Here is a 21,564-nt window from a genome sequence, read left to right as displayed (position 1 = left end):
CACCGGCATACATCCGGTTGTTTTCAAGAAAAATGGCCGAGGAGTTCCGAATGTGATTTGACGTATTTATCTCGATGTTTACTCCAATATTATCCATTTTCGATATTTGCTTGTTTTCATATATTTAAAGCTAAAACAAGGAAAATAACGGTTGACGACGGACGGAAAATCGATGGACATACAACGATCCTTAGACCATAGCCCTCAGCCCAGGATTTTATTACAATTACGAACATTTCGCTATAGATTATATTTGTATACTTGGACACAAACAAAGACAGAAAACTAGTTTTACAATTAAAGTCCTTCTGTTGAAGATGTTTCGTGATTAGATACATTGGAATCATGTTTCCTGACTGAAATAGTTAATCATATTTTGAGGTTGTCACGGGACGTGTCAGTTTATTCCCCAGGTTTCTGAAATAATATGACAATCTGGACGAAGACAATTTTGACGACAAGGAATTACAAAATCAGATTCCATGTTTTCTGTGACGAATAAGCTTTCTTAGAGTATTTTCTAAGCAAATCTGAAGCGGATATTGTCCATGACTTTTTGGTGTGCCATGAACGCATTTGTCATGATTAAATCGATACAATACGCACGGTTTTATAGTCTATGGGTTCGTTAGGTAGTGACCATTTAACCACCACTGTTACATAACTACACGTGTCTAGTACCATTAAAACGCGGGTCAAAATAAATATCCCAACCTGTCCTTAAACTTTAACCTAAGTTCCACAGTCAATCAGGAGCCATAATTTTTATTAAGGATAGCATGGAGTTATCTAACCTCATTATGTGATGACCCTGAACAATTTCGTGAAGTATTAAGTGAATTGAATAAAGGGTATTGAAGTTATAAGCGAAAATCCCAACTTGCCCTAAAACTGTAACCGGACGCCGACGTCGGGGCGAGTAGTAAAGCCCTCCTTATTCTTCGAAAAGTCGAGCTAAAAAGTAAAAAAATGCATTAGTTGTTATGTCATTGCAAGGTTAATCGTGCAAAAAACATTGCTTGGCCAAGGGATGTAATCATGTTCTTGATTATACGGCGTTGCCTACTGAAATTAACTAAGTGAATTTGGCCAAGTGCTGACAATTTCATAGGCTATAACTCTTGAATGATTACTGTGATATGGTTTTAATAAAAAAAACAAGGAAAACATAACACTTAATACCTATATAGTATTTGTCAATCCATTTGCTCAGGATTAGAAATGAAGTGCGAATATTAAAGGACAGTCTTAAGTTTTTTTTCAAATACGAACTACTTATTACATTCGTCCGATACTCAAACCATTTTGATGAATTTTCAGAGTAAACAATAAGAGATGCTGAGATATGTATAACACTTATCATGCTTGCAATGTTTTGTCCAATGAATAGCCTACGGGTCTCCTAAAAAAGCTCTCGAAAGTAAAGGCGACAATTAAACGCTTGCAATTCGAGACAGGAGTTACTGCGTTCTAACAAAAAAACAATTGGAACAATAAATATCCCAGCCGCCAAAGTATTTTGCGAGCTACGATACTTATGATACCAGTAGTATCTTAACGGAAGATGCACCGGGGACAACACTAGGGGGCCCGAGCTAAAGTTTTTTGCGGTGTTTATAAAAAACTAAAAAGGAATTGATACATTGTAAGTCAATGGTTCTAGTAGCAAGCATATTATACGACAATGAACATCATTTTCCGACGACGAGAGAGAGCGGCTCGACAACGTTTAAACTGAAGTATTGTAATTGATTTTCTTCGTGTAGCTAAATAGTTTGCATGATATAATACCATACTATCGATTCTCGTAAAGCGGATAAACTTTCATTGAATATCCATTTAATAAATATAATGTAAAGACTTGGAAGATCAATCGTTTTGTTCACATTTATTTTACATCTTACAACAATGACAGACAACAATATATCAAGCTAAATATAACATAAGCAAAGTGAAATACACAATGTTTATAGAGGAGAATCAACATGTAAAATGAGTGAGATTTCTCATGAACAGAATGAGAGAACGATAACAAAACGCGACGCATGCAGAAATTGAATAATAGCGCCTGAAAAAGCATACATACAAATCATTAAATTCAGCAAACAAAAACACAGGCTGATATTTTTTGTTATTTCCCTCGATCAGATTGAAATTTAGTAGTCTGTACAATAATCTGACGGGTAAAATAGTCTCATCTGTGTGGAATTCGTGGACAAACATACACACGAGAAAATATCACTTCTCTAATTGTTGATATCATTAACAAGAAAAATGATTAACGGATGTAATGACGATCATGTATAAAGTGCAAAAGAAAAATTGTTATGTATACTTATAAGCAAACATTTCTCCGAAACGGACAATAATGAACATAAACACACATTTCGAAACAATGCCAATCGACCTTTGGTCATAAACAAAAAAGCGTATGTGGTCGTAGTATCATGACTATTACAAAGTATTTTACAAACAATCTGAACAACAATGTCTTTGTTTAACAAATACAAAAGCGAATTTAGCAAAAAAAGGCATTTATCAAGGTTCAGCGATTTACAACATACAGAAATAAGTTTATTAACGCCGTAATTTTCAATAATAGTTAGCACTGCGCATATCTTTGCGCGTATCATCGCTGCGCATGTCAGGTCCCGCCCTTCGGTCATAGCCCCGTTCTTCATGCCAATCAACGTCCGGATTCCTACCACTTTTGTCACTGAGATTTCTGCCACCACGCCTGTCATTGGGGAAGTCTCGATATCGACCATCAAGATCAGCGTGTCTATCGCGGTACCTTTCCTCTTCTTCACGATCATGCCATCGGTCTTGCCCCCTGTCTTCAGGAAGACGGACTGGACGAGCTCTGTCCTTTTCTAAACGGATCTGGTGGTATCTTGGGTCCTCTATCTTGTCGGGAACGACGTCCTCCGCCTGAAAAGGTATTGTACATTATATCTATAATAAATCAATCATTTGCGTACACAAATAAATAACGGTTTAAAATGTTAAATCGTGACCGGGTTCTCACTTGCGTGTGAAAACCAAGGAACAATTTAAACCCAGAACGAGTCCAAATATTTACTTCCTATTTACTTGTCACAACTAATATGGGTAAGTGAGAGACTTGATACAACGAATTAACAGAACATTCATTACATGCAATGCAAAACAAATCATGATTGAAAGTTTGAATTGCAATATTAAAAGTATGTAGTGATGTTGTTGCTATTTCTGAATTTGATAATTGCAAGCAATATATTATGTAAGATAGGTGGCATCTAATAACAAACCCTAAATATGTACAAGAGCCTGTTGTCAGTCCAGACATAAGTGAAAGAAAATAATATTTTCAATGACATTTACATTACAACCAAAGCTTAACGTTAGGAAGAACAACGAATAATAATAATAATAATGATCATTATAATAATCATAATAATAATAATTATTATTATTTCAATCATGAACGGTACACATACAAAACGACTCTCCGGTTGACTCACCGCTTGGCGCAACAGTTCATCAATTTCTTCTCGAGATGGTTCATTCTGTAAAGAAAGTATATTTACCAACCATTAATAAGAGCACAATTCTCGGGGTTCTTTCCGTTTAATCAAGGGGCATAGGTCAATTTAAACATGTATAAAATATCTTGAATTAAATTATTGCCAACACGAACGATTGACACATAGAAGTCAACAACGATGACTTCGACAACTGCTATAATTTTCTTTTTCGAATAAACAATAGAACAGGCGGATCAACTCATGTTAAAACAGTGGGCATTCATTCACAACATTGATAACGATCATTTAAACACAGAAACACCTCGCTAAACTCGACCTCAATTAAAACGTATTGATAATAATACGTAGGGATGAATGAAGGATTCAAATCTGAACGGTATGCCAGACAAATTTAAGGTTTTTTGCATAATAAGATTAAATACAGGGATATGTCAAGTGTTATTAATAGTTATTACGTATACAGTTAAACGTAAAAACCAAACACATTTACCCGTATCTTCTTATCAGCGTTATCACTTCTTCCCTCGGCCCCTTGCCTTAGCCTGTCATCTTCTCTATATGTGCGTTCTCGCACATATTCTTCTTTCTTTTCCCTGCTGTGCCCTCTCGGTCTATACCTTTCAAAACTGTATTTTTCCCTTTCTCTTTCCCTATCAAAGCTTGAACTCCTTCCGTGATAACCTTCACCATTTCGTTCTAAACTCCCAGCTTTATGTTCATAGTTTCGTTCAAGACTATCAGTACTCAGTTTCTCAGAACGGTATGATCGTTCTTCCCTGGAATGGCCATGCTCGTACCTACGATGTTCATAGGTGTCTTCATACCTTTCTCTTCGTCCATGAGGGTCATACGTTTTGCTTCTTGATCCTTCATCAGCTCTGGAGGGCACCTCAATGTCTTCACGACTTACACCAGGTCCGAAATTAACCTGGATACGTTGTCGATCATGTCTTAATTGAACCTTTCTCTCCGGTTCATATTTATTTTGACTGTCTTCATTCGTGAGAAAGTCATCGAAGTCGTCAAAACCGTCCTCGCGGTCATTATATTTCTTCAACAACATATCAAGCTGATCTTTATCTAGTTCCCGATCATACTGGGCACTGCTTTCCGGGTACGAGCGCTCAGAATATTTGTACGTATCGGATTCATTTGGATGGTGACGATATATGTCACGCGGTGGACTGAATGACCTTTGATCTTTACTCCTATTGTAGCGTGAATCTGGACTCCTAGACCGGAGTCTTACTCTTCTAAATTCCTCGGTTTCTCTTGAGCCACTTGGACTACGCGAGTATCTTTCTTTTTTCAAGGCTACAATGCGATCACTTCTTCCAGTGACTACGTTCAAGTCATCGAGTTCTCCATACTTTCTTTTGTCGCCTCTATCAAAACCTGGTTCTTCAGGATCATAGCTTTCATGAGTCGTTGCGCTATACCCACTCGCGTATTGTTCATCAGTTGCAGTTCTTGCTTTATAGTTTTCAGAACTAGTTTTTTCCAACTGATATGATGGGCATGCGATTTCACCAATTTTATTTTCAGAACCAGAAGCAGCTGTTGGCAAACTGCTAGCTATTAGTGTAGCAGTCAATTGTGGCAAGGAAGTCTGCCACGGATGTTGCTTACTAAATGGCGTAGACACTGACATCGGAACTGCTGCCAGAGAAACATTCGACTGAGAAGCATGAACAGATTGGCTACTTAAAGGGTAAACAATTGCTTGAGAAATGGAAACTGCGGGTGGAGGAATTTTCATGTTCGAAATCTGTGAGACAGAAGGATTATGTGAGACAGTTGTACTAAATGGTACATTTGGAATACTCTGAGAGAAGTTCGGTCCAAATGGTGAATGAGATGGCTGGTTGGGTGCCATCGTTGGGCGCAAATTTGGCGCAATTTGTGCTGGTGATTGACCTTGAGGTGGAGGCGTTATCTGAAACATAGAAACCGAAGGAGCAGGTGGCAGAAGTAGTGGAGGTGGCCCTGAAACGTTTGGAAACCTTGGAAACCCTGGTGGGGGTATAGAAAAATCTGGCAACGATGTAGCCATTGGCATCGAAGGGACCAATACATTTCTAGGCGCCATGTTTGCAAGTTGAGGTGGTATACTGGGAACCAGTTGTTGAGCAGGAAATCCGCTTGCTTGTTGCGGCAGAGGAAATGAAGGAACCAGCGTTGAAGCTCCTCCAAAAGGTTGAACTGCTTGTGCTACAGTTGTAGTTGGTCTGAAAATATAAAATATGGATTTATTAATACAAAACTTTAACTTAAATGTTCAAATAAAGGACATATTAAAGTCCCTAGAAATTTGTTCATATGTACATGTATATGGAAAAATATTTATAACGCCTTACTCTATAGAATACACCATCTGAAAACAAAAAAAAGCAAATCTAGTTATGCATGAGTATTCATATTCAATAAAAAGTTCTCGGCTATTTCCGTTTTGCATGAGGTGTATCTAGGCGTCTAATCAAACGTCCGGATTCCATGTCCTTTATTATTTATGAGAATAAGGTTTCTGCAGCCGTTCACAGGATTTATGCGTTATGAATAGAGTGGGTACCGAAGATGATTTAGAATGACCGGTGTCCTAAACTCAACGTCAATATTACGAATGCTGGTGACTTGCCTTATTTTGTTCATTCCTGACGCTGCACGTAAATTGCTTCATTTTATCCTACTAACTGGTGGAGTAATGAATTAAATAATACAATGGAAACTACAAAGGAAATTTTAATCTTGTGTATAGGCACAGGAATCAAGTCTTAGCAGACACCTTAGAGACACACAATGTCAGCAGATACATATAACAAACAAAGGTTACACTAGTACTTGAATACAGCCATCAATAAATGTTTGGTTTTCGAATTACGTTTGAATAGCCTTGGAGTATTGGGCTAGCTCCATATAAATGATTGAATAGATTTTGTTTACTGGGAAACAGTGTGTAAACTTCCCTGCAAGTCATTTTGGAAAACGTGCAATGACCGTCATTTAAATAGAATTGCCTGGACTCTTTCAAAAACCACCCTACTTTAAGCGATGCGAAAAATTAGTTGGTCTTAGACGACATATTCAAACAAACTGTTGGCCCAGTAACAAAATATAATTTCAAACAATTATATGTGCCAAATAAGTGTACACTCAGAAAGTTCATGGACACAATAGTTTTATGAGATAGATTTGCCATTAAGATAAGGGGTTCCCCGGTTCAGTGTTTATCTAGATTGAGAGCTTTTAATTTTAGACTCTTACTAGTATACATAGAAGGATATGGCTGCAAAACATTGAATATACAGATTTACAATACATATTTATATCATGTTTGCAAAAGCTATGGTTCTTGTCACTCGTCCGAATATACAAACGGAAAGCAACAACTACCAACGATAAAAATTGTTCTCAGTGGTTCTAACAGCTAATACTTGTAATCCTGAGAAGCAGCCAGGGAGGATGGGTCTGTTTGAACATGAGAGATTCATTTCTTCGGCAGGATAAAGGGGCAGAGACTCTTTTTGAAATTGTTTCCAACAACATTTCTATTTATTTTAAGGTACTTCCTAGTATTGATGTCAACGTTCGAGCAAAAATCAAACTTGATAAATGAATACTAGTAAGAGTCTAAAAATAAAAGCTCTCAATCTAGATAAACACTGAACCGGGAAACCCCTTTTATCCTAATGGAAAAATCTATCTCATCACATGCCAGACAGCATCATCAGAATGAATCTTTATAAATCATTAGAAAACAGGAACACAAATTAAGTGATAGCTACTAGTCCTATGTTTATCAGCTTTTTGCCGATACAATTTGCAATAAATCCTGAAGCGTTTTATGTGTCCATTTTCTCATATCCGGATGTAAACAGCTTTCAGGTTCCTTATAGCTCTTGGTGACTTTTAAATTCTTACATCTGTAAAGGAAAAAAATAGATTTAAAAGCCTGCAATTAGCTTTAATATCATAGCCGGCATAAAACTAAAAGGCTTTTAGCCCCTAGTACCGTTATTTCCTTGACGTTTTACTTACGTGGTAATTGCGTCGGTATTGGAAACAAGTGCAGATGAAGTCGTGGCTGTGTGGGCTTTAATGTTCTCTGAAATAAAAAGAACATCAACATTTTAATTAGGGGCAAAAATTTGCACTGAAGTAGCAGAGTTTCAATATGGTGTAAAAACAATCTTAACAAAACATATTTCCAGACCAATTTGACATGAAAAATGACGTTACAGTGAACATGTTAGCCTTATGTATGCAATGTGCTGTTTGTGTAGTTTTGTGCTGTTCGTCCATGTTCCTTGTTTGTGATATTTTGTTTTTATGTTCTATGTATTTGGCATTTACCTAGTGCCATTAACCTGGGTTTATGTTTAAACTTTTTGCTACTGAGCTTGTTTCTGTAGTTTTTCGCATAAATATTGAATGAAGTGTTGAATATGTTGTAAAAATGCTTAATGTGGCGCTCTGATTTAAAATCAATACAAACACATGTAAAACAAACATAAACTTTGAGTGATAAACCCGCAACTACTTACTAAATAATGCATTTATGGAAAATATTTATTACTATTAACAATATTATAACCGTGTATTTAAAAGCTGAAAACGCAAAAATATTAAATAACTGGTGAATGCATTAAATGACTGGTGAATGCTAAAAGATTTACTTCTATCGTCTCAAAGGGTAGCAATACCGTGTTTTCTGCACATTTCTTTTAAATTAAACTCGGTATCCTTCATAAGTATCATTGTTTTCGACATTTGTTCATACTTTTTGGTATATAAAAACAATCGTATTAAATGTCTTAAATCTTATAAACTTAAAGAAGAAAATAATCACAAATAAGTTTATAATTTTTTTACAATATAACTATCTTGATCATAATTGTATGCAATTTCAGATTTGATGGGACAGTATAAAACAACACTGTTCTTAAAGATACTAGATGTGTTGTAGAAAATTAGGAACATACAATATGCAAACGTTAATGTCACCCAATGTTTAACTGATAATGATCCTTAAATATGAAATTGAAGTTTAAATGATAAGGCAAACGTAAAAAGTTACACAAATATAAAACGTAATGGATGTAATACAGGACAGTAACATGGTGAAGTAGTCAACAAAAACTTTTTTTTATATTATAATGGTAAATAGCATATGAAATCAAGGATAGCTATAATATGTTGTAGATATGAATAAAGCACTTGATGAATAAATGAAATAAAGTTATGATAAACCAAAGTTATATACATGAATATCAATTGAAGAGACACTCTTATTCAAAATCAATACATACACATGTATAACAAACATAAATTTTGACTGATAAATCTTAAACTACTTACTAAATAATGCATATATGGATAATATTAACTACTGATAACAAGACTATAACCGTGAATTTAATAGCGGAAATATCTACAATATTAAATGATTGGTGAATGCTAAAAGATTTACTGTAGACTACTATAGTCGCATAAGGTAGAAATACGCTGTTTTATGCTCATTTCTTTCAAATTAAACTTGGTATCCTTCATAACAACCATTTTTTTCTGACATGTATTCATTCTTTTTGGAATTTTAAAACAATATTATTATTTGTGGTAAATATAATTTGGGAGTAAGAGTGCATCTTTAAGATTGAGAATGGTCACATATTGGGTATATGAAATAAATAAGATACAAAACAGTTCAAATTCGATACATTGTGTATTCAAAATAAGGTAAATAATGCTGAACAGTTTAGAATTACAATCAAATACTGTAAGTGAATCTTCAAACATTCAATACAACATGAATTACGACTATCCTGTAAGTACAGCATGGGTATTTCAATTCACATATTGTTTCTCTGTAGACAATGTATACCACAAGGAGATCATAACTCACAAGCACAAATTCTTAGGTTCCAAATATGTACTTCTTAAGCCTGTAATTGTTTGAGTACCAAAAACTGTAAATATGTCAGGAAAGAATATTGTTATATCTTGAGGGCAAACTCTTATTCAATACATATCCAATTGAGCAAAAGAAGCCGTAATGGGTTTTTTTCATAATCCATAAATGTATTTAAATATTACCGGCGATATCAGAGTAAGTGTTTTACAAAAAAAGTCCTTTTACAAAAAGATCGCAAATTGGTCCCAACGGTTGTCTGATAGTTGTTCTCTTAGTAAACGAAGGGGCAAAACTCAACACTTATTAAAGCCAGAGTTAAGCGCCAAATCAAAAAAATAACTTATTCAAGAACACCGCAGATTAATAACAATGTTTGTTTGTAGTTGTTCCTTATATCAATGAAGGGACATAACCCAAGTTTTATTAAAGCCAGAGCTATGAGCCTTATCAAAAACTGGAGGTTAATACCAACTGACCTGTTTGTCTGCTGTTGTTCTCTCTGTCATTGAAGGGACATAACCCAACAATTATTAAAGCAAGAGTTATGGGCTTTATCAAACATGTCCTATTACAAGAAAACGGCAGGTTGATGCCGACGATTGTCCATCCGATTGTTTGTTCTTTCAGTCAATGAAGGGGCGTAACTCAAAAAATTAAAAAAAAAACAGCTATGGACCCTAAAAACTATACTTCATTTATTACAAGAGTGTCGCAGGCGGGTGTCAATGCTGGTCTGGTGTTCCTTCTGTCAGTGAACGGACAAAACTCAACAATCATTTAAGCCAGATTTATGGGTCCTTTAATAAACACTACTACAACACAGGTAAATGTCAACGCTTGTCGGATTGTTGTTCTTTTAACCAATGAAGGGATATAACTCAACAATTATCAAAGTAAGAGTTATGGCCCTTAATACAAAGAAGTGTTTTGTCACTGATAAAATGTGCACAATGTTAAGTGTGAAAACCTTAAGCTTTTAGTAACAATCTAAAGGATTTTTTTGGCAAAATCCATGACTCTCCCACTATTGACACGAAGGATACAACAATATCTGCAATTTATTTTTCGAAAACATGAAAATCTAATGACTATAAAAACAAAATTGGCACTCACAGCAAAGATTTCCATGAGTTCAAAGCTTCCACATTGTATTGCAAAACAACAACCATTAAACTCAAACTTAAATGTACTGTATCCCAATCACCATTACTGACTTTAATCTTGACACAATAATGTTTGCTGTGTATATTTATTGCTCTTTAATGCCAGTCATTTCACCTCCTTTATCGTTGTTTTCATCAATTGCAGCTAAGTTGAGAAACGTTCCATTAGCATTAACAATTCAAATTGTCTTTGAAAGGAATTTTATTGACATGTAAATTACACACAAATCGTCAGTGGATCAGCAAAATCACTGGAAATTGCTGTCATAATACTTACCTTTACCAATATCAATACAATTCCTTCTACATCAAAATAAAACGACAAAAACACTTGCATAAAAGATCAACAAGGAGCGAACGCAAATGGTTTTTAAAAAAGGGAGATTTTGAAATTAATATTAAAATCAGAGTTATGGGCCTTTCTATACATGTGCGTATTGTCTCTGGCAACAGGTGTATAAAGTTCGATATAAGTATCTTGGTTGTCAAATTATGGCCAAGGATATTTTTTTTGCCTAACGATAACTACAACGCCTAAAATATGACAATACACCAACTCGTTTTCTTTGAATAACTGACAAGCTAAAATCGTTTCACTTTGTCCAAATCGAGGGGTGAAAACAAGGAGGTGTATCTACTTCTTGTTCAGATGTCATGTAGCACATTCTTGCTTTCACTCTTCAATATCACCTACCTTTTTAAATATCGCGCCTCACGGACCTTTTACTTGAATCGCGCCTAGGCACAAGTTATAAGCTACTTCATACATACCATTGTCGCAACCATTGTACTGTTATTCTGTTTATACTACAATATTACTATGGAAATTTTGACTGACACAATCAGGAATTTTAGTGAGGCAGGGGAAAATACTCTTATTCCAAGGAAATCAGAAGTCATGCAGAGGTTTTGTTACTACAAATATAAAAGAACACATGCCATTATTTTACAGGTTAAGAAACCCAAGATGATCCATGAAATTGCCTCATGAATAATTTATGGCATGATTATGATATTTTCCCAGCGAAATGGCTCATGGTAACAGAATACCACTGTACTGTATTTGGAAGACTACAAATATAATACCTATAACTTGACGATGTTTTCTTGACGCTTTGATGAGTTATAACAGAAAAAGTTTGCAATATTATGCCTACTTATTCACTTATTAACGGAACACATAATTATGTGATATACGCTTCCATAACTGCTACTCTAAAAGCTGCAAAATTACTTTGAGCATTGCAAAACCTTTAAAATGTTTGATAACGCATTACGTCAGTGCTACCATGTTTGTACTATCTGCTATCACTTGGCACCAATCTCGCTGTCCCCTTTAAATGCCTCTGTTATATACAAGCACCACCAGAAGCGCCATACACATATTGGTTACTAACTTCTCCATTATATATAGTAAAAAGTACATCTTAATTCCATCTTAATTGTTAAGAGCCTTTCTTGATGCCAAATGTTGATGTGTACTTAAAGAACTGGCGTGGATTCAATGAAAATACATCCAACAAACCTTTTTTAGTATTAACCCCTTTTAAATACCACTGTATTCACATAACCACTTGCCTCAAATCTTGCTGAGCCCTTTAAATGCCTATGTATTCTCACAACCACTTTCCTCAAATCTTGCTGGCCCCTTTAAATGCCGCTGTATTCACATAACCATGTGCCTCAAATCTTGCTGACCCTTTTAAATGCCTCTGTACTGACATTGTCACTTACCTTGTATCTTGCTGACGCCTTTAAATGCCGCTGTATTCACATAACCACTTGCCTCAAATCTTGCTGACCCCTTTAAATGCCTCTGTATCACATAACCATGTGCCTCAAATCTTGCTGACCCTTTTAAATGCCTCTGTACTAGCATTGCAACTTGCCTCAAATCTTGCTGACCCCTTTAAATGCCTCTGTAATGACATTGCCACTTACCTTGTTTCTGGCTGACCCCTTTAAATGCCTCTGTACTGACATTGCCACTTAACTTGTACTTGTATCTTGCTGACCCCTTCAAATGCCTCTGTACTGACATTGCCACTTACCTTGTTTCTGGCTGACCCCTTTAAATGCCTCTGTACTGACATTGCCACTTACCTTGTATCTGGCTGACCCCTTTAAATGCCTCTGTACTGACATTGCCACTTACCTTGTATCTGGCTGACCCCTTTAAGTGCCTCTGTACTGACATTGCCACTTACCTTGTATCCTGCTGACCCCTTTAAGTGCCTCTGTACTGACATTGCCACTTACCTTGTATCTGGCTGACCCCTTTAAGTGCCTCTGTACTGACATTGCCACTTACCTTGTTTCTGGCTGACCCCTTTAAGTGCCTCTGTACTGACATTGCCACTTACCTTGTTTCTGGCTGACCCCTTTAAGTGCCTCTGTACTGACATTGCCACTTACCTTGTATCTGGCTGACCCCTTTAAGTGCCTCTGTACTGACATTGCCACTTACCTTGTATCTGGCTGACCCCTTTAAATGCCTCTGTACTGACATTGCCACTTACCTTGTATCCTGCTGACCCCTTTAAGTGCCTCTGTACTGACATTGCCACTTACCTTGTATCTGGCTGACCCCTTTAAATGCCTCTGTACTGACATTGCCACTTACCTTGTATCCTGCTGACCCCTTTAAGTGCCTCTGTACTGACATTGCCACTTACCTTGTTTCTGGCTGACCCCTTTAAGTGCCTCTGTACTGACATTGCCACTTACCTTGTTTCTGGCTGACCCCTTTAAATGCCTCTGTACTGACATTGCCACTTACCTTGTATCTTGCTGACCCCTTTAAATGCCTCTGTATTCACATTAAGTTCCAGCATAACTTCCACATTCTGAGGCCCCTCTGTGTCTGCTATGTCCTTACAAAACCTCTCAATCAAGGATTTTGCCTTCGCCTTGTCTGTCTTAATGGCATCGTACACAGCATTATACTTGTCCCGGTAGTCATTCTTGTTCTAAAATGTGTCATAAGGTATTGTATTATGTTCTCATAGAACATTTAGTTCATTAAAACAGAATAAAGCTAAGCTCCCAATTTCTCTGTGGTATAAATTGTTGTTGTTTTTTCTTTGCTTAAGGTAAGCCATCCATGATTAGGTTGTAAAGATGTGTTAGTGCATTTTAGATATTAACATCCAGTTTTTTCTATGTTTAATTTATAATGATTAACCATTGTATTATATTGCTTGGATTACATTGTTTAATGACACCATAATAACACCACTATAATGATATGATATACCGGTATTAAAGGGAGGTAAAAAGCCAAAATTTACTATGACTAAATAGCTATTTTATTGATTTTGTTTCTTAAATAGCATAATGCCTCGGAAAAGAAAAATAATTCTCACTGACATTATATAAATATCATATGGCAGCATGTGTGACAATGATATTGTCAACCCAAATGCAGAATGTCACCAGAGGCGTAAGCCGATATTTATTTTATTATACCGAACAAAATTAAGTACATAAAATGTTTTAAAATGTTTTTAATTTATTGAATTAAACAGGTTAAACAAGGTAAACAAAATATAACATAACAAGAGATGTTTGTCAAACATCCACCCCCCCCCCCCCCGAGCGCCATGTTGTCAGGATTAAATGGACAATTGAATGAAATATGCTTTGAACAAAATGACAGCTGATCTTGTCACTGACACTGACAGTGGATGCCGTTGAGGCAGTTTTAAGATTATGACCAATCAAAGTGTGAGGATACAGTGTGTTATGACCATGACCTGTGACCTCAAAATCCATAGGAGTCATCAGCTGGTCAACAAAAACCTAAATGTCAAGTTTAAGGGTCATTGGTGCAGGCTTTTTCAAGTTGTCACACAGATAAGCTCTTTTTGTTCAAGGTCACTGTGCCCTTGACCTTTGACCCCTAAAATCATAAGGGATCATTTACACGTTGGATGCAACCCAAAGTCTAGTTTGAGGGCCATGGGTGCAGGCATTGTAGAGTTATCACTCAAACAACATTTTCGCATTCAGATCACTGTGACCTTGACCTTTGACCTGATGACTGCTAAAATCAATAAGGGCCATCTACTTGTCAGGCCTAACTTCCATGTCAAGTTTAATGATCATACATTCAGGCATTGTTGAGAGATCACTGGGAGAAAAATTATTAACTTTTTTGCATTAAAGGTTAGGTGACCTTGACCTTTGGCCCGGTGACCCCAAAAGTCATTAGGGGTCATCTTCCGGTCAGACTCAACCTTGATATCAAGTTTGAGGACCATAGGTCCAGGAATTGTCCAGTTTGCCTTCAAGGTCAATGTAACCTTGACCTTTGAACCCTGAAATCAATAGGGGTCATCTACTGGTCAGGCCCAACCTCCAAGTTGAGTTTGAGTGCTAAGGGTGCACCAGGCATTGTTGAGTTATCACTCGGACAACCTTTTATCATTCAAGGTCACTGTGACCTTGATCTTTGGCCAAATGACCCCTTAAATCAATAGGGGTCATCTACTGGTCAGGGCCAACCTCCAAGTCAAGTTTGAGGGCCATGAGTGCAGGCATTGTTGCGTTTTCACTAAGCCAACCTTTTACCATTTAAGGTCACTGTGGCCTTTACCTTTGGCCCGATGACCCCAAAAACAATAGGGGTCATCTACTGGTCAGGCCCAACCTTCATATCAATTAAGAGGACCATAGGTCCAGGAATTGTCGAGTTTGCTTTCAAGGTCAATGTGATCTTGACCTTTGACCTCTTATATCATTAGGGGTCATCTTCTAGTCAGGCCAAACCTCCAAGTCAAGTTTGAGGGCCATGGGTGCAGGCATTGTTGAGAAATCTATTGGAAAATATTTTACTATTCAAGGTCACTGTGACCTTGACCTTTGGCCCAATGACCCCTAAAATCAATAGGGGTCATCTACAGGTCAGGCCCAACCTCCAAGTAAAGTTTGAGGGCCATGGGTGCAGGCATTGTTGAGTTATGACTCGGACAAGCTTTAAAATTATTTTACCATTAAAGGTCACTGTGACCTTGACCTTTGCCCGATCAGTTCTAAAATCAATAGGGGTCATCTACTGGTCAGGCCCAACCTTCAGGTCAAGTTTACTGACCATCCGTCCAGGAATAGTTGAGTTATCACTCGAACAAGCTTTGGTCTACCGACAGACCGACCGACCGACCAACCTACCGACCGACCGGTAGGTTGACCTACCGACCGACCGGTAGGTTGACCTACCGACCAACATGTGTAAAGCAATATACCCCTCTTCTTCGAAGGGGGGCATAATAAAATAATTATATCTAGAACAAAATTCCACCGTTAATAATGCTAAAATTTCTTCTAAAAACTGACAGTTCCTGTTGTCTGATGTTTTTGTGTACACATTGATTAGTGACATCACGTCATGATTTAGCTAAAATATTGAAGCAGTTATCTGCCCTTATATGACATTCAAAATATCACTGCGGTCACATGACCTAACAGTGAATTTTCACTTGGTCACGTGTCAAAAAGGGTGAAAATGGTTCTGATAGTCAAAATATCTCTTTTTCGGGTAATGGGATTTTACCATTGTAGACAAAAGTGAGGTATAATAACATTAAATATTTACATTTTATTTCTTTTATATTTATGATGGATGGCTAACCTTAAAGAGTTTTTTTTTCAATAGTGATAAACTATATGTTGTTTTATAAAATCAAGTTGAAGCAAGTAATTTCAAGGGCTAAGTTGTTGAAATATGATACTTAAACCTGTTACGTTTAATAAATTACAAGAAATTTGAGCAAGGGCATTAATAATAATTAATTGATTAATTAATTAAGTTTCTGTATGAACTCTTGAGGACTCCCAAAATAAAATAACCTTGTGGAGATGTTAAAGTATTTCTTTTCAATTGAGTTTCAACTTTGTTATTTTTAATTAATACTCAAATAACCAGAATGATAAAATTAATAATATCGCAAGAATAACAAAAGTTTTAAATACATAATTGGAAAGGTTTTCTCACCATGTAATTAAGTCTATGTATGTTGGATGTGACATGATCCAGGATGTTTTTCCACTGCAGTTTCTGCTGGCACATAAAGCACATGTACCAGGGCTCGTGCTTCGGGTCGGGTTTTTGGAACTCAGATACCCACTGGAGGCCTGTCAATAGAAAACCCCAATATGTAAGCACATGTACCAGGGCTCATGTTTCAGGTCGGGTTTTTGGAAATCTGATACCCACTGGAGTCCTGTCAATAGAAAACCCCAATATGTAAGCACATGTTCCAGGGCTCATGTTTCAGGTCGGGTTTTTGGAACTCAGATACCCACTGGAGTCCTGTCAATAGAAAACCCCAATATGCAAGCACATGTTCCAGGGCTCTTGTTTCGTGTTTGGCCTTTTGATACTTACTATAAGCATGTGAATAAAAAACCACCTAATATGTAAAGCATATAATATCAATGCTTGTATTCAGAAGAAATCTAGGATACAACCATTATAAAATCAAGGAATAAAAGAACTGCAGGGGACTGTTCGCAAGATGACACTATACTACATGTATATAGAATGCCTGGAGAGGCAGATTGAAATGTTTCCATGGTTTGAAGAATACTATAAAAAATAAAATGCTCCATTGTATATGCTCATGAATAATTAGTGTACTAATAAGAAATGTTCAAGGTAATTATCCAAGGCTAGGGAATGCCTTATATGGGTTTGATATGCCAGCATTCTTGGTATAATTGGTATGAAACATCCACAATATATCCAGGTATGAAACTTTTATGGTATGAAGCATCCCAAGTTAATTTAATATTGATTTTTTTCTAAGCTCATAATCAAACACAATGTATGAAAGAATATCATTCTGTCATTTTCATGAAAATTGTATTTTCAAAATGTAAACTTTCCCAGGTGTAGTTTTTGAGTAGGTAAGATGGAGCTCTTTTTTTATTGGCAGTCAGTCTGTTATCAGAAATGAAAATAACCATTGATCTTTAACATTCAGTGCAAGACTGTGGTAAATACACATTAAGCAGTAATAGGTTAATTCCAAGACTATACAGTCAATTATAGGTGACCTTGGTTGTAAACAATTGAATTTCCATACTATTTCCAGGTTTAATCCCTAACATCTATCCTTCCAAATATACTTTATACATACCAATGACAGGAAACTTCTTGAAGAATCCAGAGTACACTGTGATGAACTTGGAGTTACGGGAACTCTTAATGATTGACTGGTTCTTGATTTTGGCCTGCAATGCACCTGCAACAGAAGATATACAGATGCTCTATTTAGATTGACTGGTTCTTGATTTTAGGATGGCAAAGCATCTGTAATTGCAGAAATACAGATGCTTTATTTGGACTTACTGATTCTTAATTTTGGCATGCAAAGCAACTATAACAGCAGAACAGATGCTTTTGGGGGACTGACTGGTTCTTGATTCTGGCCTACAAAGCACCTGTTACAGCAGAAATACAGATGCTTTATTTGGCCTGACTGGTTCTTGATTCAGGAAGATGTCTGAATTTCATATTTTAATATGAACATACAAACATATAAACGTTTTATGTGACCTGAAATGTTCCTGTTTTAAGCTGGGTTTTTTTTTCATGTTTCATTTGGATGAGGTGTGTGATTTCTTTCTTTCATTTAAAACTGGGTCAGAATTACTATATTCAAATAATTAAGCACTTGAATACTCACTGTTCTCCTCACTCCAATCGAATCCTCCCTTCTTCACAGGAGCTGCAAATTCAATATGAAATATAATATTAACTTTGTAGTATGCTTAAAACTTTATTATAGTTAACAACATTGGTTACGTCATAGCTGTTAATTTGTAATTTTTTACTACTCTGCAAGGTGCATGGACTTGTGATCTACAGTACTTCCTTCAAATTATGAGACAACTGCTACAGCTCTTGGGGTTTTTAATGTATGAGCCAGTGCTGTCAATTAGAACCGACTGCCGGCAAAAATGGACAGTTCAAATAGCGATATTGGGGCTACCGGTATTCAAATTTTGAAAAATAAGTAAAATCATAAGTACAATAAATAGAAGCTGGTCTGTTACTTTACTTTTTGCGACGGTTCAACCAAAACTTACTGAGAACCCTGATGATCACATTATAAAATATTTCAGATTTATAATTAATATATCTAAGTAAAAAGATGTATCACACTGGAAGGTAATGAACAATAGCATCACCAGCGCACAACAGACCAGAATATAAAAAAAAAAATTTGTGATAATTATTATAAATAACTGCGGTCATAACAAATGACCAGAATTTTAGTCTCTTTTAAAATATTTTTTATCAGAAATAATTCATCCTATCTAAAAAATACACTGGTTACTGAATCAAGGACAGGCAATATTACATATTTGTTTAACCTGACTTCTATAAATGTTTCTTAGATAAGAAGGCCACATTTAATAAGTAATTGATTTGGCCTTTCCCAGATCTCTCACAGAAATAAGCATGACCACAATGTTTTTTTCAGCCTAATAATATTATTTTCTTTTTTTCATTACCAAATTAAAGGGTTTGAAAGTAAAAATCAATAAAATCAATATGTTCCATCCCACAATTGAAAGACGTGGGTCGGGTAAAGCCAAACAAAGCATTATTTTTAATTGTGGCCTAGGTCATTATATTTAATTTCAAACCTACATAGATCAAGCACATTGATAGGCTTCACAGGGGTTGGGGCTGCTTCAGTCTTCTTGATGCCAAACTTGATGGCAGGCAGTCCTGAACCTGGTGCTGGTTTGTTGTCTTGAGTGACAAGAGGCGTGGGTTCTCCATCTTGAGGTGGAGTTAACTCCCCTGAATATTCTTCATTTTCTTCCTCCTCCTCATCCTTCTTAACATGCTCTTCTTCAGAAATTTCAGCTCGAGCAGACTCGTCCAGGACCTGAGTACTGTCGGGTATCTTTTCAGTTTCTGAAAATATGTTCAAATGATAAGATAGATCAAACATTTTTTTGAAAACATACCAAATAAATCATGTCAGGATTTAAAACCAACTGAATAACTGCCAATATTTCACCTTGTGTTACAGATATCTTATTTGAGCTGCTTTATTTTTAAGTACGAGGTTTTTTCTGCAATACTTGTATGTATAAGCCTTTAAAAAAAGCTAACTCTCAGATTTTATGTTTAACATTTTTTTTTGTAACACTGACATGATAAAGTTACTTAAACTTACTTCTACTAAAAACAGACACTAATGCAATACTGGCAGATACTAATTTCAGCTGATTTTTGTAAATTCAAGTATAATATAAATCCATTTTAAATAGCAATATCAATGCTTTTTGGCTAAATAGAGCATTTTCTGTCCCATTTTTAAATAATTATTAAATAATAAAGCTACATGTGTAACTTTTGATGATGTTTCATCCTTTGAACAGTCATTCTATTCACATTTCACAAGATTTAATTTTTTCAATGTCTCATCCAAGGACGCCATGTCTGAGCATATCTTATATCAGCAAAGTTTGGTATGTAATTATGGAGGGTGATTGTCATTTCAATTCTAAGGCCAGTCAGCGACGAAATGTAAAACATAGCCAATACAGTTGAACAATAATTGGGTAAGTCTAGTTCATTATAATTTCTTTAAACTCAATTGTGACAAAACTCGAGTAGAATCACTCTTGAGTCAGTTTCCTGAGTACAACAACCAGTTGTATAAAACTGGTTATTGCTAAGGTTTGGTCAAAGTAAGTCAAAATGTTTGTTGGTTAATATTTATCCAATAATTAAGTTGACTAATCAAATTGCTTTTATGTGCAAACTAGCCAAATGATACCCTGTGGATAAATTATCCAGTTTTATACTTTGGGCTACAGATTACTATCTTGAGAGGCCATAAGAATTTCTAGTGGGGATTGAACCTCTCTTGGGTGAGAGGCAGTACCTATACCACTAGACCACTTCCAACCTTCAAATGGGTTATTGCGAGTACTATTTATAACCTGTTCAACATTCAGATTACCTCTGCCATTTTCCATTAAAAACAACCTTTGATGTATATGGACAGTTTACAATGTCAAAAATCTTTACAGTTTAACTAAGCTGCAATTTCAATAAAGCAGTTAAATTTTACGACATTCCTCTAGAGAATCTTAATTATTAACGTTATAATACACTTTACTGGCAATCAATTTAAACTAAGTTATTAAGTAATACACGTTAAAACACATAAATTAATTATTACTATAAAACGGCAAACATCTGACATTGTTTTTGATGGAAAATGGCCGAGGTGTTCCAAATGCTGGTAGAAATCATTCTCACCTTTCTTCTTGGAATGTCGCCACATTTTGGCCGAGCCTGCAGTTTTGGAGGTCATCTCTCCAGGTCCATCTTTATCACTGAGGTCTCGTATTTTCTTGGGCAACTCCTGTACCACTAGGCGCTGATTTGCTGTGAACTGCTTAAAGAGCTCTTCATGGTGGCATTTCTGATAAAATATCATTTAAATATTGTGAGAAACCTAGGTATACATGGAGTCGTTTAAAATAAGAAAACATTTGCATGTTTTTACAATTACTTTAAGTTTCCTGTTAATAATTGAGCTTCTGTATATGTTCTATTAAATGCACAAGGCGCTTGTCTTTTTGAGAACCTTGTTTGCAAAAAAACAACACTATTTTTCGCTATAAAGCAACCTTAAAATCCAATAAATTCGAGTCAAAAACATAAAATTACACATGCTTTTCATCGGAATAAATTGGATTGTTTGAAGTTAAGGGTTTAGGTACTCAATATTCATGTCACAGAATATCAGAAAATAGACCCACATAAAGATCAGCAGGATGTATATTAGGCATGGGCGTTTAATAGGACGTTTACGGTATTATGATTATTTATCATAACGATATTTTATGAACTAGAATTCCATGAATGATGTCGCCTGTTGGGAGCGCTCATATTTGTTCTAGTAAAGGTCACCTTAGATCTAACAACAAA

General features: G+C 36.0%; 1 protein-coding gene across 3 annotated transcripts in view; it reads right to left on the bottom strand.

Moving 5' to 3' along the window:
- Window positions 1-1,868: 1,868 nt before the first annotated feature.
- Window positions 1,869-21,564, bottom strand: part of LOC128236560 (uncharacterized) — a 41,220-nt gene continuing 21,524 nt past the window's right edge. For 2 of the 3 annotated variants that reach the window (XM_052951494.1, XM_052951501.1), the window contains exons 16-25: window positions 20,890-21,055; window positions 19,258-19,530; window positions 18,287-18,328; window positions 17,738-17,842; window positions 16,591-16,730; window positions 13,378-13,567; window positions 7,563-7,629; window positions 4,018-5,755; window positions 3,480-3,548; window positions 1,869-2,931 (exon numbers count right to left, since the gene is read on the bottom strand). In XM_052951494.1, coding sequence (XP_052807454.1) covers window positions 2,593-2,931; window positions 3,480-3,548; window positions 4,018-5,755; window positions 7,563-7,629; window positions 13,378-13,567; window positions 16,591-16,730; window positions 17,738-17,842; window positions 18,287-18,328; window positions 19,258-19,530; window positions 20,890-21,055 — 3,129 coding nt within the window. In that variant the 3' untranslated portion in view covers window positions 1,869-2,592. The remainder of the gene's footprint in view (window positions 2,932-3,479; window positions 3,549-4,017; window positions 5,756-7,562; window positions 7,630-13,377; window positions 13,568-16,590; window positions 16,731-17,737; window positions 17,843-18,286; window positions 18,329-19,257; window positions 19,531-20,889; window positions 21,056-21,564) is intronic. The other variant, XM_052951511.1, reaches the window with a different exon arrangement.

The sequence above is a fragment of the Mya arenaria genome, chromosome 1 (genome assembly GCF_026914265.1).
Source record: "Mya arenaria isolate MELC-2E11 chromosome 1, ASM2691426v1".
NCBI lineage: Eukaryota > Metazoa > Mollusca > Bivalvia > Myida > Myidae > Mya > Mya arenaria.
The sequence above is the reverse complement of the archived record's forward strand: the minus strand, read 5'-3'. Positions and strand labels throughout refer to the sequence as shown.